The 15,506-nt window shown below is 40.6% G+C and overlaps 2 protein-coding genes across 2 annotated transcripts; one reads left to right on the forward strand and one right to left on the reverse strand.

The window, feature by feature from the left end:
* Positions 1-3,143: 3,143 nt before the first annotated feature.
* LOC103435383 (mannose-1-phosphate guanylyltransferase 1) lies at positions 3,144-5,770 on the forward strand. Its single transcript, XM_008373775.4, has 5 exons — positions 3,144-3,427; positions 3,991-4,123; positions 4,357-4,419; positions 4,522-4,761; positions 4,852-5,770. Exons 2-5 carry the CDS (start codon positions 4,013-4,015, stop codon positions 5,521-5,523), a joined length of 1,086 nt encoding a protein of 361 aa, XP_008371997.1. The 5' UTR covers positions 3,144-3,427; positions 3,991-4,012; the 3' UTR covers positions 5,524-5,770.
* Positions 5,771-12,366: 6,596 nt separating this feature from the next.
* On the reverse strand, positions 12,367-15,391 carry LOC103435464 (CASP-like protein 5B2). Its single transcript, XM_008373867.4, has 3 exons — positions 14,943-15,391; positions 13,543-13,675; positions 12,367-12,996 (listed from the first exon to the last, which is right to left on the reverse strand). Exons 1-3 carry the CDS (start codon positions 15,071-15,073, stop codon positions 12,796-12,798), a joined length of 465 nt encoding a protein of 154 aa, XP_008372089.1. The 5' UTR covers positions 15,074-15,391; the 3' UTR covers positions 12,367-12,795.
* Between the last annotated feature and the right edge of the window lie 115 nt (positions 15,392-15,506).

A 15,506-nucleotide genomic window follows, 5' to 3' on the forward strand; every position in this document is an offset into this window, starting at 1 on the left:
TTAGTAGTGGAATTCTTTGTGATTGTGCAAGATTGGTGATGAAGTCATGCTGAGACGATGATAATTGTATTTGTGAGTTGTGATTCAATGTTGTCGAGCTTGATGTTAACTAAATTCAATTAGAATTAAAGAGTGAATGCCATTTCGATGTTGTTATTCAATTGATTTGTGGCATTGGTGGATATGGGATTGACACTGAAATTTCGAGGACGAAATTTTTTTTAGGGGGAAAGAATGTGAAATCCTGTTCCCGGATTTCACTGTTATAATCTATGTATTGTTATTATTGAAATTTTATGTTATTTTGGGAATTTATATTAATTCATTTGAATTTAGATTTTAATTAAACTAGTTACGAAGTTTGAAGTTTGGAAATTTATTATTTAAAATCCGTAGATCTTTTGAGGTCACAATTTATATTTCTGAATAGAGCTCGATCTCACGAACGCATAGGCGAAAGCCGTTTACGCGTCCGAAGTATAACGGTACAGTTACGGACACCTGAAGTTGTATTTCTAAACTATAGATTTTAATTTTCTTTAAAACTCTCGTGGAAATGGTGACCAATGAAAGGGAGGACCAGCCCAATTATGTGGAAGTGAAAGGGGGCCAATTAGAAGTAAGGAAAAAAGCAAGGACCAATGGGGGGAAAATGATTTTTTTTCCTTCCATTTTTCGTGGCCCCTTTACCTGCGCCAACCCGGAGTGGTTTTCAGCCACTTCCATCATTTTTTTCAGGCGAAATTCAACTATCTCTGACCTGCAACCTTTTATACCATCTCCCATCTTCCATTCCCACCCAAAATTGAGGGTTTTTAGGTCTAAAACCGTGTGGGTTACCCAAGGAGTTTTGACGGCGATTCCGCCGTTCCAGTGAGTCTCACCACCCACCACCACCCTTAATCAACTCCCCTTGGATCCAAGAACAAGACCCAATCAGTTGTAGGGGCGTTGGAACATCGAGGAAGTCAAATCGAAGCACACTCATTTTAGGGTTTCCGATGGTTAGAGTGAAATCCAAATTGGACTTGACCACATGTAGGAAACTTGTTCCACTCATTGAGATCTACATACCTGTAAAATTTGGTAATTTTTTGAATTAGTTGAATTTTACGGCGAGTCGGGGCAGTCGACCGCCACCCACGGCGGCGCATGCGACGGTGGGTGGCCAGGCCGACGATGTCTTTCTAAGTCCAAATAGTTGCCCTGAATTCATAATTGATATATGTATGAAGTGGTTTGATTGTTTGAACTTAGTTTCATTATGATACATCACTTGATCAAAATTTGAATTGATGATCCGACCATTAGATCGTCACCAAACTTTAATGCATTATAGAACGTAATATTTGAGGATAGCTGGAATTGATGGATAGGGAATCCAACGTACGGATCTTCCTGATTTGGATTTCTAAGTTGGTAAAATTAATTGTTAACTGCCACCTATTTCTAGCAATTGGCGGAGATCCGACCATCAGATCGCAATGAGAATTTAGTATGTGGTTCTATGAGTATAATGTGGACTTTGGGAAGTTATGGATCAGAAATCTGATGAACGGATCTTTCGAATCGAATTACGTAGGGTTGTAGACCCTATCGTTGATCGAGAGTTGACTTTTGGTCAACATGTCTCGAAACGTTTTAAATACTAAATCTAGTACCATGGAATATTAAGTGAAGTCTAGTGGGACCACTTTGGTCTGGGAGTGACTTGAATATATGTGATATAGTTATTGCTTTGATTTCTTATATTAATATCATATGTGAATATGATTTGGGTTATAAATGAAATTTCTATTGAAATGTGAATATTATATATATATGCCATAGATCTATGGTTATTAAATGTGAATTCTATTGAAGTGTTATTTTTATTTCTGGCTATTGATCTATTTTTATTAAGTATGATTTGACTTGTGCATTGGAAATATGATTTGTATTGTATGATTGGATTGATGTGATGAAATGTGAGGGATAGTAGTGGACTGTTAACCCATTGTCATGGGGTTTGTTGCTTCGAAACATGTTTCACCCCTTGTGTCATTATTTCATTTCTCGTTTCGTTGAGTCTTTGTAACTTGATTAACCTAACTTGATTCATGTCCTGTTTCATTGATTGGTGTTGTACATTGTACTTTACGATTCCGTTGAGTGATGGTCCGGAATCGTATCCGTTTAGATTCCGTTGAGTGATGGTCCGGAATCCCTTCTACTTCGTGATTCCGTTGAGTGATGGTCCAGAATCGTATCCTGGTTTGGATTCCATTGAGTAATGGTCCGGAATCCCTTTTACTCCGCGATTCCGTTGAGTGATGGTCTGGAATCATATTCTGGTTTGGATTCCGTTGAGTGATGGTTTGAAATACCCTTTGGTGTCTTGGTTTTGTTGGGTGGTCCGAAATCCCCTTTGTCTAAAGATGTAGGCTTCGGCCGAACTGTGTTGCTCTAGCCCTGCATTTCAATGTGTTGTACGTGTTATTATTTGGTGTGATTATTGGATAATGTTGGATGTAATTGTTATGATTATGATAGACCGTTGACCATTATGGCTATGGATTATTATTGCGCTTCGTCGATTGCTCTTTGAGATGTTGCTCGTGCTGAATTGTGTATTATGTTGAGACATGGCGGTTTATGTGAGGAATATTCGAGTGTAGTGAAAAGGGTGAACTACGAATGACTTGATCCCTATTGAGGGTACGTAGGCAGTCTAACAAGGAGGTTAGATGCAGCCATAAAGTATACAAAAATTACAACGCAATTCAAGTATTGAATTAGGCTTGTACATATCTCGGAGGCGAGGTATGTTAGAGAAACGGGAATTTGGTTATGTCACGTGTCGATCATGGACGTATGTCGGGATCAAGACGTGACAATCCCCTTCCCTTTTCTAGAATCTATAATTTTGCCCAAAACAAAATAATCATACTTTGAATCACATTATATCTAGCCTATTGTAAGACTTAACCTACTTTCCAGTATAGATAATATGATTGTTAAAAAAACAAATTAAAAAAAAAATCGTACTTGGATACATTACCGTACAAATTTATCCACAAACATAAACAGACGAAAGTACGAAATTACCCCGAAATTACGCGTAAACTATTAGCGCCAAGCGGACGTGACCCCGAAATTAGAAGAAAATTAGAATTAATATTTTAATTTGAGATCCGCCAGAAAACCACGTTCGTTAATATCAAATCACCCTCCCCTCCGCGCGTATAAATACAAATCCGATGCGGAAGCATTCTCCTCAACCAAACGTCATTGCACAGCTCGGACCCTGACGGATGAACCGTTAGGGTGGAAAGGCAATACCACTAGCGCCAACTCGCTCCCGGCGACCCGGTCCCCACACTCGTCAGAGTCCCAACCCGAGCTACTGCGGCGACTCCCTTCGCGTTTTGATCTGTTGAGATCCGAGGTAATTCAGTGCTCTTCGGGCGTCGATTCGATCGGACTTTTTGGCAATGTGTTTGGTGTCGGTTGGATTGAATTGTTCAAAAAGTTGATTGATTTGATTGCTTCGATTCGCATGTTTTGGTGAATTTGCTTGGGATTTTGAGCTTTGAATTCGTCGTCGAAGTATTTTTTAGATTAACTTCATGTATAATGACAGATCCGGTGGAGTTTCTGTGATTAATTGCGTTGGTAATGTCAGCACAGTTTCTATGATTTCTGTTGAATTTTTCCGGTTAAAGTTGCTCGAGCCATGTAATTTTGCGTAATTTATTTGGTTAATGGGGAATTATTTAGGTAGAAAGTATGATTGTGTCTTTCTTTAGATTTTGTTGGTGTGAAATTTCTGCTTTTTAGCTTCTTTGGTAGCTGAAGTTTCGAGCTTTTCGGATGTCGGTGAACGGGGAATGTGAATTTCCGTGATGATTAATGTGTTTTTTTTGGGGGTGGGGGGGGGGGGGGGTAAAGAAATGATCTGAACTAAGTTGAAGTTGCCTGTAAGATTTTCTGACTGTACTAATATCCCAGGGAAAGCAGAGGGCATATCAAAATGAAGGCACTTATTCTTGTTGGAGGCTTCGGGACGCGTCTGCGGCCGTTGACACTCAGTTTTCCCAAGCCACTTGTTGAGTTTGCTAACAAACCCATGATCCTGCATCAGGTACAATTGCTCTAGCAATTGAGAAATGTTTTTTTTTTTTAATCCGTTTGTTGGAGTGGATTTCCTTTTGTTGATCTTGAGCCTAAACATTATTACTTTTTGTATAAGAGGAATTGTCAAAAACCTCAAAATATAGTGCTTACCTCAAATCCTCACTCCGTGTTTTATGTACGCATGCTTTTGTGATCGTATAAATCACGAGTTGATACAATTTTGTTGTTTTTTGCTTTCAGATAGAGGCTCTTAAGGCAATTGGCGTGACAGAAGTGGTTCTGGCTATCAATTACCAACCAGAGGTAAGCGAGGCCATCGTTTTGCGAAAAGTTTGATTTTATACTTGACGAGATTCATGCTACCGAAGGTTCTTTGAATGCTTATGCTCTTTATCATTTCTGCAGGTGATGATGACTTTCTTGAAGGAGTTTGAGGAAAAGGTTGGCATCAAGATCACATGCTCACAAGAGACTGAGCCCCTTGGCACCGCTGGACCTCTGGCTCTTGCTAGGGACAAACTGATTGACGATTCTGGCGAGCCCTTCTTTGTCCTTAACAGTGATGTTATCAGCGAGTACCCGTTTAAGGAAATGATTGAATTTCATAAAGCCCATGGAGGAGAAGCTTCCATTATGGTGACCAAGGTAACATTGAGATGATATTTTGCTTATACTTTGCACTCAGCTTCCTTCCAACCTTGATATCACTGAAAATAACTTCTTCTTTTCATATAGGTGGATGAGCCGTCGAAATATGGAGTGGTGGTTATGGAAGAGTCTACAGGGAAAGTTCAAAAATTTGTAGAGAAACCCAAGTTGTTTGTTGGTAACAAAATCAATGCTGGAATTTACCTGCTGAACCCCTCCGTTCTTGATAAAATTGAACTCAGACCAACCTCAATTGAGAAAGAAGTATTCCCAAAAATCGCAGCAGAGAATAAGCTCTTCGCAATGGTCCTTCCAGGGTTTTGGATGGACATTGGGCAACCAAGGGATTATATTACCGGCCTGAGACTATACCTGGATTCGTTGAGGAAGAACTCTTCATCCAAGTTGGCCAGAGGCGCCCACATTGTGGGAAATGTTCTGGTGGATGAGACAGCCAAAATTGGCGAGGGATGCCTGATTGGACCGGATGTTGCAATCGGTCCAGGCTGCATTATCGAGTCGGGAGTCAGGCTCTCTCGCTGTACAGTAATGCGTGGAGTCCGCATCAAGAACCATGCATGCATTTCCAGCAGTATAATCGGATGGCACTCCACCGTTGGACAATGGGCTCGTGTAGAGAACATGACCATCCTCGGAGAAGATGTGCACGTGAGCGATGAGATTTACAGCAACGGAGGTGTGGTTTTGCCCCACAAAGAAATCAAGTCGAGCATTTTGAAGCCGGAAATTGTAATGTAGGGTGTACGCTGTCCCTTAAGTTCAAATTACAGAACAGAATTTGGTGTCAAGAGATGTAGTAAGTAAGTTATGTTGTTTGATATGTATTTGTTGTTTTAATACTTCCCGTTTATACAGTGCAGGGGCTCTGCTGCTCCATTTGTGATGTTTTTGGAAGTTTTGGGGCCGTTGGTTGTCCTCTGTGACTTGGAATTGTTGTGAATTGTGTATTGTTTTTTGGTGTATATAGGAATAAATTTATCAGTCACTCTCTGGCTGTGTAACTTATTAATCAAGCTTGAATTCTTTTTTATTAATATTAATAATATTTTGTTTTTTGCATTTTTTAATTAAGTGGGTACTTTGCTTCCAGTGTTGGTATCTCTACTAGATCTGGGAAGATTCCATGACCATTGATCAAAAGTGTCGGCAGCATAGATTATGTGAATTATGTCAGCGGGTCAAAGAAATATGCAGCGTGCCCGTCTCTTAGTTTGAATCGTTTTTCCGGCGATTAGAGTAGTTTTATTCTGATTCTTGTCAGAATACAAAGACAATGCATTTCATGGGTGTATCCCAAACGTTTCTTTGTTTGTCACAAATGATACCAAGAGAGGGGAAACTTAAACACAAGATTTCGAGTGCATGAGTCAGTGTTCTCAGCTCGTTCCTTTGCGGATTTGAATATTTTGCATTTTCTGGTCCAATCAAAATGAGAATGTGAAATCATGGACCCGTTGTCATCCATCCCTATTTCCTGCCACACAAGGCAAATCCCTATGACGGGCTTCGTCCACAACAGCATATTATTCTACTAAGTGAGTGAGACTGAGAGGGACATAAGCAGAAATATCAGCGATTTGAAGAACCAAACAAAAAGGTCTTAGGTGTTGTAATTGTTGTCACACATTTATGCGTGACGTCAGTGAGCACCTCAGCCATCTTTTATCTCCCAGAAGTTGACACTTTGACGGACAATGAAGGCTTTGATTATGTATCACTAGTTAGTGATAATTAAAGACTTATTTGAAAGTTTTTTTTTTTTTTTTGGTCGAAAGAGTTGGAGACTCGGAATTCATTAAAGATAAAACATATTACAAAACCAACAACAGATAAAAACAGTGGGAGGCCCAACCCACATCGACAAAAGCCTAGAACAGAAAACAAACGACAAAAAGAAAACCTAATCTCTATCAAGGAGGAGCAGCCTGCCGCCACCAAATTCTCGCCAGCAACCACCAGAGTGACCGCCATGTAGGAACCAAACAGAAGGTGGATCCGCAAAGAGTCCAGCACAGCCAAAGTAACCCATAGAACCAAGTAGACACAATACCAGGGGGGGAGGAGGGCCAAGGGGATGTGTAAAACACCCTTACTACGATGGAGGCCGCATAACACTTCGCCCAAATTTTCCGGCATGCCGGTAAAACAAAGGGCAATGGGGTAGAGATCTACATCCCAAATCGAGTCCAAAACTCGAAGATTTGATTTTTGGTAGGTATAATGGGGAAGTGATGGAAAGGTTAAAGGTGGAGGTGCCAGGGGAAGGAAGGGGAAATCAAAGAAATGGATGTGAGAGAAAACAACTGAAGAACTGAAATTTGGGTTTGAAAAAAGGGCAAGATGTAGGAGGAAAAGAAAGAAGAGCTGGTAAACGGCGAAAGACACCGGACAAAGAGGTCTTGACCTTACAATCCGACAGCCATAGACAACGGAAGGGCAGGTCATAGACATAATGAAAGGAGAAGAGAAGAAAAATGAAGAAGAGAAAGGAGGATGTTATGATCCCACATTGACTACACTTATGGGAGTGTAGGGGTTCTTAAGTCCTTGGGGTCCTCCCACCTATTGGACTAGTCTTTTGGGTTAGGCTCTTCCTTTGGGCTTGAGTACCTAACATTGGTATCAGAACCTAGGTGCCCGATGCTGCGGGTCTTGGTGACGTGACGTGCCGCCTCGTGATTACCGCCTTGGGAGTATGGGCTCCAAGGGACTTGGTGACGAGGGACTGGGCGACGTGATTACTGCCGTGGGCGTCGGGTCTTCCGAAGGGTGGTGTAATGTTATGATCCCACATTGACTACACTTATGGGAGTGTAGGGGTTCTTAAGTCCTTGGGGTCCTCCCACCTATTGGACTAGTCTTTTGGGTTGGGCTCTTCCTTTGGGCTTGAGTACCTAACATTTATTGTTATGAACCCAATTTGTAATTGAGGTTTATGCTTAAAGTAAAGAGTCAAATTAGTTGTAATTGATGGTTTTTACTGGTTATTAGGGGAATTTGATAGAAATGCCAGCTGGCAGTCACACTTCATGTATAAGAGCACATGCTCTTTGGTTTGAAACGGAACAGAATTTAACAAAACAAATCAATACAAAAATATTGGAGCTCTGCTCCTTCTATCTTCCTCCTTCATTCCCTTCTATGTGCAATAGTTAAGGTTTGAGTTAGGGTTTAAGATTTGGGTTCTAACAATGGTATCAGAGCCTAGGTGCCCGACGATGCGGGTCTTGGTGACGTGACGTGCCGCCTCGTGATTACCGCCTTGGGAGTATGGGCTCCAAGGGACTTGGTGACGAGGGACTGGGCGACGTGATTACCGCCGTGGGCGTCGGGTCTTCCGAAGGGTGGTGTAATGTTATGATCCCACATCGACTACACTTATGGGAGTGCAAGGGTTCTTAAGTCCTTGGGGTCCTCCCACCTATTGGACTAGTCTTTTGGGTTGGGCTCTTCCCTTGGGCTTGAGTACCTAACATTGGTATCACCCATATCAATTCCTGGATTCCCTTCTGTGCACACCCGCCAATCCGCTGCTACTTGCGACATTGCCTTGGAATCCCGTCTTGCTTCCTTGGAGGCTTGCGTCGCTGCTTTACCTTCCCTCATCACCGCTGCGATCGACCAGGCCTTCGCCGACTCTCTTACACAATTTCGTCGCGACATGTTCTTTCAAGGTGCCGGGGAAGGTATCTCTGCCCCTTTTGCAAGCGATCATCATGGTTCTCCTGCAATTGATCTGATTCAGCTAACTCGGAGCCCAATCTGCGCTGAAGGAGCCCAATCGCAGCTTAGTCCGTCGGCAGTCCAAGCTCCACCGCTGCTTTCATCTTCACCGTTGTTGCAAGCACTTGCAACTTCGGCCGTCAAGCCACACTCGAAGGACTCCGCTGCAACTACAGTTTTGCGTCCGGAATCGAAAGCAGGGATTCATGTTTCAACGATAACCTCTGCTCTGCGGCTACTCCATGAGCACTCGTTCTCTGATACTACGAAAAATAGACCTGAGGTAGTTCTTAATTTGAGTATCATTTCAGCAACTTCGGAGGCTAAATTCCCTTCTCTTTTGACTGATAACTATGGTGCATACCTGAAAGATAAATTTGGATGGGTTCATTGGTATCTTGTGGGAAAATTTGTGAAGAAGAATTTATGTGCATTGAAACTGTTTATGAAATGTCTAAGAGACAGAATGACAATATGTTCATTCAGCCACTGGTTGAAGTTCTCCATCTTGACTATCTTGCCATCCAGCTCCATTATTTTGACTTAAATTGCTACCTTGGTTTTGAATATGGAAGTACAATTGTTTTAGGTAGAGCTTTTGCTTGTTCATCTGGTTTTAGTCAGAAGCCTATGTTTGGAGCTTTTGGGTCCAATCTTGCTCAACCAAGTCCTTTTGAAAGTCCAACTCAAACATCACAGGCAGCATTTGGGGGCAGTATAATTGGTTCCTCCACGCCAATTGGTGACATATGCTACTGTAATGGCATTTGGGATAAGGGTGGAGGCTCTCAATTCAACAAAATGCAATTGAAGATGGCGGTGGCTCGAATAAAGCTGCTGAGGAACAAATGGCAGGTGGTAGTAAAGCAAATGAGGCGTGCCATTGCCTTGCTCCTACAATCTGGTAAAAATGCTACTGCTCGAATTCGGGTTGAACATGTGATTAGAGAACATAACACTTTGGCTGCCAATGAGTTCATTGAGCTCTTCTGTGAATTAGTAGTATCTAGACTTTCTATCATCGCAGAGCCAAAGGAGTGTCAGCCTGGTCTCAAAGAAGGAATTGCTAGTTTAATCTTGGCCTCTTCTAGGTGTTCTGAGATTTTGAAACTGATCTCACTAAGGCATATTTTTTAGGAAAAGTATGGTAAAGATTTTGTATCTGCGGCTGTTGATGTACGTCCCTGCTGTGGTGCGAATCACATGTTGTGGTGTGAAGGAGGACATATGCGGTTTGTAGACTCAGCTTCAAAATCTGCCAGTTATGCAATGGCTGCTGCACAAGTTGCTGCATATTTGGCCAACACGGACTGCAATCAGGACATTAATATTGTATCTCTCAAGAAAATAAAAGAAGCTTCCCCATTGAGTTTGATAGTTTCCTTACGATCGATATGTGAGGGCAGATTTCAATCTCTTGACCAGTTTCTATCTCGTGAATATTGTATATCTCTTGCTGACAATATAGAAAGTAAAGTCAAGGTGAGGGAGGAAGGTTATTCTCAACTCTTTTCTGAAGTGCATAAATTTGCTGATGTGATTTCCGAATTCAACAATATGGTTTCTGCAATTCCAGCGATGGTTACACAGTCTGATGAGCTTAAGCTTAAGTTCGATGAAGGGTCCACAATGAGCAAGCTTTGGATTGTGAATGTGGGTGGTAGTGAGAGTCTAGCAAAAACTGAAGTTCTAGGGGAAAGCCTTAAGGAAGCTCAAAACGTCAATAAATCTCTTTCAGCTCTTGGGGATGTGATCTCAGCTTTGTCAAGAATTAAGGCTTTGAACTGGGTGGGACATGTGGATGAAGACAATGCCAAGGCCATATCCTTGTTTGAGAATGTAGTGGACCTTAGTGATGCTATTGAAGATGAAGTCAAGTGGGTAGAGAATCTGATTAGAGGAATAGTTGCTGGAAATATATTTGATCTTGGTAATGCACAGCTTGCAGAAGTTCTCTCAAAGAAGGGTATGTCCTTTTTAGTTACTTGTCAAAACCTTATCCCTCAACCTTGGGTTATCGATGACTTAGACGTGGCAATGGTTGTGTGTGTAAGATCTGCGTGCAGGCATTCAGGTGCATTAGACCATGGAATAATGGTGTACTCTGCCTGCTCTATAAATTCACTTGGAAATGAAGATGTGGTTGCTGAGATTTTGCGGAGAGGTGGTGGGGCTCTTCACGGTATCAAATTACAAGGAATATCAACGTCCATTGAAGATAAGAGCAAGAAAAAGAACCATCTTGTCTTCTTAGATATATCAATTGATAGGGACCTTGTGGAACAAAGCAAGAAGAAGAACCTTCATGTCTTTTTAGATATATCAATTGATAGGGACCCTGTGGAACAACTTGTTATTGAGTTTTTTGTTGATGTTGTTCATCAGACAACAGGGAATTTCAGGGCTCTCTGTACAGGTGATAAGGGATCAACATGTCATCGAGCAATAAATGGTGGTGAGAACAACATCAAATGTGTGGTCAGAATTTATCCAATGCTTGAAATGGCAAACATTGCTGATGTGCAGGACTTGAGTTTTATTATGGAATTTGGGAATAAAAGTGATATGGTGCTGAATATTTTGCAGCCTAGCCATAATGTTGTGAGAAATGACGCTATGGACCAAGAAGGTAAAGGAACAAATGGAGTTGAGCCTCATGACTTACGACCCATTATATTTGAGTTACCTCTCCTTGATCCTGAGGAAGTCAACAATGGTGTGCTTGAGGTGTCTGAACTAAATGCTATGGCTGAGAAGGTAATTGCAGTGCGGAATAAACAAGTAGCTATTGATGGTGAGGTTGTTGCTATGACTGTTGATGGAGTGAATGATGCACCTACTTTGAAACTTGCTGATATTGGGATTGCAATGGACATTTCTGGAACTGAAGGAGAATGCTGCTGCGTTCAAACAAGTTTCCACAGTTTCTTTTTTAAGCCTTGAGGACAAGGCTAATTTTCAAGGGGGAAATATTGTTATGAACCCAATTTGTAATTGAGGTTTATGCTTAAAGTAAAGAGTCAAATTAGTTGTAATTGATGGTTTTTACTGGTTATTAGGGGAATTTGATAGAAATGCCAGCTGGCAGTCACACTTCATGTATAAGAGCACCTGCTCTTTGGTTTGAAACGGAACAGAATTTAACAAAACAAATCAATACAAAAATATTGGAGCTCTGCTCCTTCTATCTTCCTCCTTCCTTCCCTTCTATGTGCAATAGTTAAGGTTTGAGTTAGGGTTTGAGATTTGGGTTCTAACAGAGGACTACTTGCCAACCCCAACCAAAGGAAGGAGTCGGCGGCGAAGAGTTGGGGGATCTTTGCGAGAGAGAGAAAAAGGGGCGGCTAGGGTTTTTGCGTATGGAAGAGGGGTATCGGAGTAGATTTGTTTGAAAATGTTTTTAGAGAAAATATTTTTAGGTTTCAAAAACATTTAAAGTGCTTTATGTAGTCATTTAGCACCACGATCTAATAGTATCCTTCTTCACTTGTAAGTGAGAAATCTTAGGTTCGATTCTCGCCAAAGGCAAATATGAACCACATTATTGCTAGTCCATTGTGAGGCTAAGCCAAACCTCTTCCCTCTTAGTGTAGATAAAATCATTTGTTAAAAAAAAAAAGTACTTCCTGCAGGAAACACAAGTGTTTCTTACCATAATCACTTTAAGTGCTTTTCAAATATTCATTTGTATTTTTACTAAGAATTGGTTCCAAAAACAATTTTTACCAGAAACGCTTTCAGTCATTTTAAAAGCACTTACAATCGAGACCTAATTAAAAGAAAATGAAAGAAACAAGGGTAAAATGGGAAATTAAAAAATGAAACGACAAAAGGAAAAGCAACTAATCAAGTGTGGTCTACCATGTGAAATTCCACCAGATAAAATAAAGCAAAGCAAGAGAGCCAACAGTACAGCAAAATGATTACACTCTAGAGACAGCAGACCTACTTCCATTACAAAAATTAACACACATGATGATTTTCAAGTCATGGACCCCACACCTCTTGTCCCAATCAAAGGATGGAGCTGCTCAAGAATTGTGATTGACAAGTGGAAATCCATCCAGAAGATCAAAACCTTATGAACCTACAAGACGGAGAAGGATTTTCATGCAACGGGAATGCCATTATAACAGTATCTCAAGCTAACTACACTGCACGGCTGGCTGGCTCGGGATACTGCTCTAGTGGCATCCCCGTAGTTGTAGATTTCTCTCCATATAGGGACAACAGTTCTCAGATGTATTTACAGGGGCAAATTGAAGAATATGTAGAATTTTTTCAAGCTCAGACTGCGCCTAACAACCGAAACATGACAATGGACGAAACAGCAAGGAGGAACCATGAGATGAAAGCAAAGGCAACGGCAATTTGGAACCTGCTGCATGGAAGATGAATTGGCCTGCTGCAGTAATTCAAATCTCTCGAGTACAGAACTGTCACCCCCGCTGATGAGCATGCAGCGGCTAATGACAGAGTAGACGTCACCTGCATTTTTCATTTTTGTTAAACATGAATTAGTTGATAAGGAAATTGCTTCGGTTTTTATACACCGAACCATAAACAGAATCAAAACTCTGAAGTAAACAATCTGTTAGTAGTGATAGTGCAATAGCTACAAGAAACGGTTAAAGCACAATGAAACCTTTCATTTGGGAAGGTGATACTTTCTTTCCAGAAAATTTTAGTAAATATCATGTTGTAGTCTTAAGTGTAGCAAAGGATCACCCGAAAAGCTTTATTCATTTCTAAGTTAATCAGTATCCTGAAGATCACACAACGGAATTGAAGTTTTCGACTGACCATGTTTTCTCAAACATTTTTCAGCTACTTAGTTGTCCCGATGATCCAACATTTGTTCCACGTGATCAGAATAAGTTTCAATTAATAAGTGCATAAATTCTCTGAAAACTTCTCCCAACATCTCCAGTCCATCAGAAATAATGCATAACCCTTAAAATTAACGATGACACACACACTTGTTTCTGAAAACTAAATGCGAAAAACAATCCATAAATAAATGAAGAAACTTACCCAATCCCCAACAACAAATAGGCTCACTAAAATGGGATTCTGCAAGCTTCTCTTTGACCTCAAAGCATGTAAATCAAGGCAAGCAAGTCCAAAACTCCAAACAACTTGAAGCCCCATTGATGCAATTAAATAGCTGCATCCAAATAAATGCAGGTAAGAATTATACAACTATTCAAACCTAGAAGCATGTAAACTTCAAACCATTTAGTGGAAAGGAATGCGACTCTATGCACCTTAAAAGTTAGGCTCACAAATAACACTTCCAAGTTCTATGAACACAACTGATCAATAAATTGAGGTGGGAAGGTGTTACTACTTATCAGAACACATACAAACTAAGGAAAGGCTTTATGAACCGAAAATCAATTAAACACACGTTAACACGTGAAAACTACATGGTCACAATATCTCAAGAAACTTCTTCAAACCTCTCTATAAGTGGGAGAAATGAAATCATCGTAGGGGAAGAAAATCATTAGCTACCAAGGAAGCAGAATGGTACGGAAATCCAGAATGATAGGAAAGACTTCATTGACTTGTGGTTATGTGATAGAGAGAAAGAGAGAGGGGTTATTGGGATGACGTTTAGGAATGCTGCAAAGAGAATTATAGCTTCAATTCGCCATTGTCACCGTACAAAGACATCTTATGATGTTCAGGTTTCTGCAAACAAAATAAGGTGGAATAAAATACGATTTTTTATTCCTATGTGGAAGGTATAGGTTCAATAGGAGGAGATTCTTATACTTAACATGTACAGATTTAAGCTCAGAGGTCAACCATAGAAAAACTCAAGAACCAAGCATACATTAGTAAATGATTAGCTTAACATTTTACGACAATACCTTGGTAAGTGAATAAATAAGAGCGAAAACAAGGTTAAGGCCAACAACATGAAATTTGCTTTTACCACTTTCAGAACCATTAACCACATCTCTAAATACTAGGAGACTTAAATTTGTTCTCCTTTACTTCCTCCTCATTAATTTCTATGTAATTGGTGAAGAGAAACGCTAAGAAGACTCTCTCAAAAGTGGAACTCTCCGTACTCTCTCTCACCTCATATTTTTTGCAGTATTTTATAATTTTTTGGCACGGAAATTGCGTTAAACTGTGGGGTGGCAGAGAATCCAAGTCTCCTTAGCATTTTTCAATTGGTAAAACTTAGCAAGGGAATCCGATCCACACCACTTTCCTTTCTAATTAAACCCTTTTTTTTTCCATTAATAGAGAATCCCAACCGGGTTAAATTTTGCTACAAATTGAACAAATCCGAAATCGATCAATAAAAACTCAACCATTTCAAAATACCCACCAGGGGATAACAGAATCTACGAAAGTTTTCTTGTAAAAAATGTAAAAAAACAGAAAGACATAATAAGAAGGGGAAAACAAAATACCAAAATGCAGTGGCATTGAAGAATCCATGAGCAGAAAGCATCACCCCAATAGCAGCGGCAGCAAAACAGCACTGCCCAATTCTCAGTGCCAGCCCACTCACCTTCCCTGGGCTCCCAAACAGCTTCTTCATCCCTTCCCTCCACTCTCTCTCTCTCTCTTTCTCTCTCTCTCTCTCTAAGCTCAAGGGGACCGTTTTCTGAGTCCTACAGATGAGCCCTAACTTTCATATAATTCCACCATTAACGCAATAAGAGCTAAAGAACTCAACTTTTGGAGGGGAGGCTTAAAATGTGGGATCTTCAGAGATAAAGTTGAGATTTTGAGTTGAAGAAGAAAAAGTGGAATGGGATGGCAGGAATGGAATGCTCTCATCATCTCTCCGAGAGGCTGCTTTATCTCTCTCTCTCTCTCTCTCTCTCTCTCTCTCTCTCTCTCATGGGTCTCTCTCTCATTGGTCCTCCATCAAATATAAAATATAGTTAGATTTGGGCCCTCAATGTGAAGAAAGTAGAAGAAAAGAATTGTATTCTTGGAGGAGCCCAATAGGTAGATTGCATTTTATA

The sequence above is a fragment of the Malus domestica genome, chromosome 07 (genome assembly GCF_042453785.1).
Source record: "Malus domestica chromosome 07, GDT2T_hap1".
Taxonomy (NCBI): domain Eukaryota; kingdom Viridiplantae; phylum Streptophyta; class Magnoliopsida; order Rosales; family Rosaceae; genus Malus; species Malus domestica.

Bases quoted from the DNA above. Each gene is read 5' to 3' on its own strand.
- LOC103435464 (XM_008373867.4), bottom strand. From the start codon at position 15,073: ATGAAGAAGCTGTTTGGGAGCCCAGGGAAGGTGAGTGGGCTGGCACTG. The intron at 13,676-14,942 runs GTATTTTGTTTT...ATTTGGATGCAG, and splicing joins TTCAATGCCACTGCATTTTG to CTATTTAATTGCATCAATGG. The intron at 12,997-13,542 runs GTAAGTTTCTTC...TGAAAAATGCAG, and splicing joins TATTTGTTGTTGGGGATTGG to GTGACGTCTACTCTGTCATT.
- LOC103435383 (XM_008373775.4), top strand. From the start codon at position 4,013: ATGAAGGCACTTATTCTTGTTGGAGGCTTCGGGACGCGTCTGCGGCCG. The intron at 4,124-4,356 runs GTACAATTGCTC...TTTTGCTTTCAG, and splicing joins AACCCATGATCCTGCATCAG to ATAGAGGCTCTTAAGGCAAT. The intron at 4,420-4,521 runs GTAAGCGAGGCC...TCATTTCTGCAG, and splicing joins CTATCAATTACCAACCAGAG to GTGATGATGACTTTCTTGAA.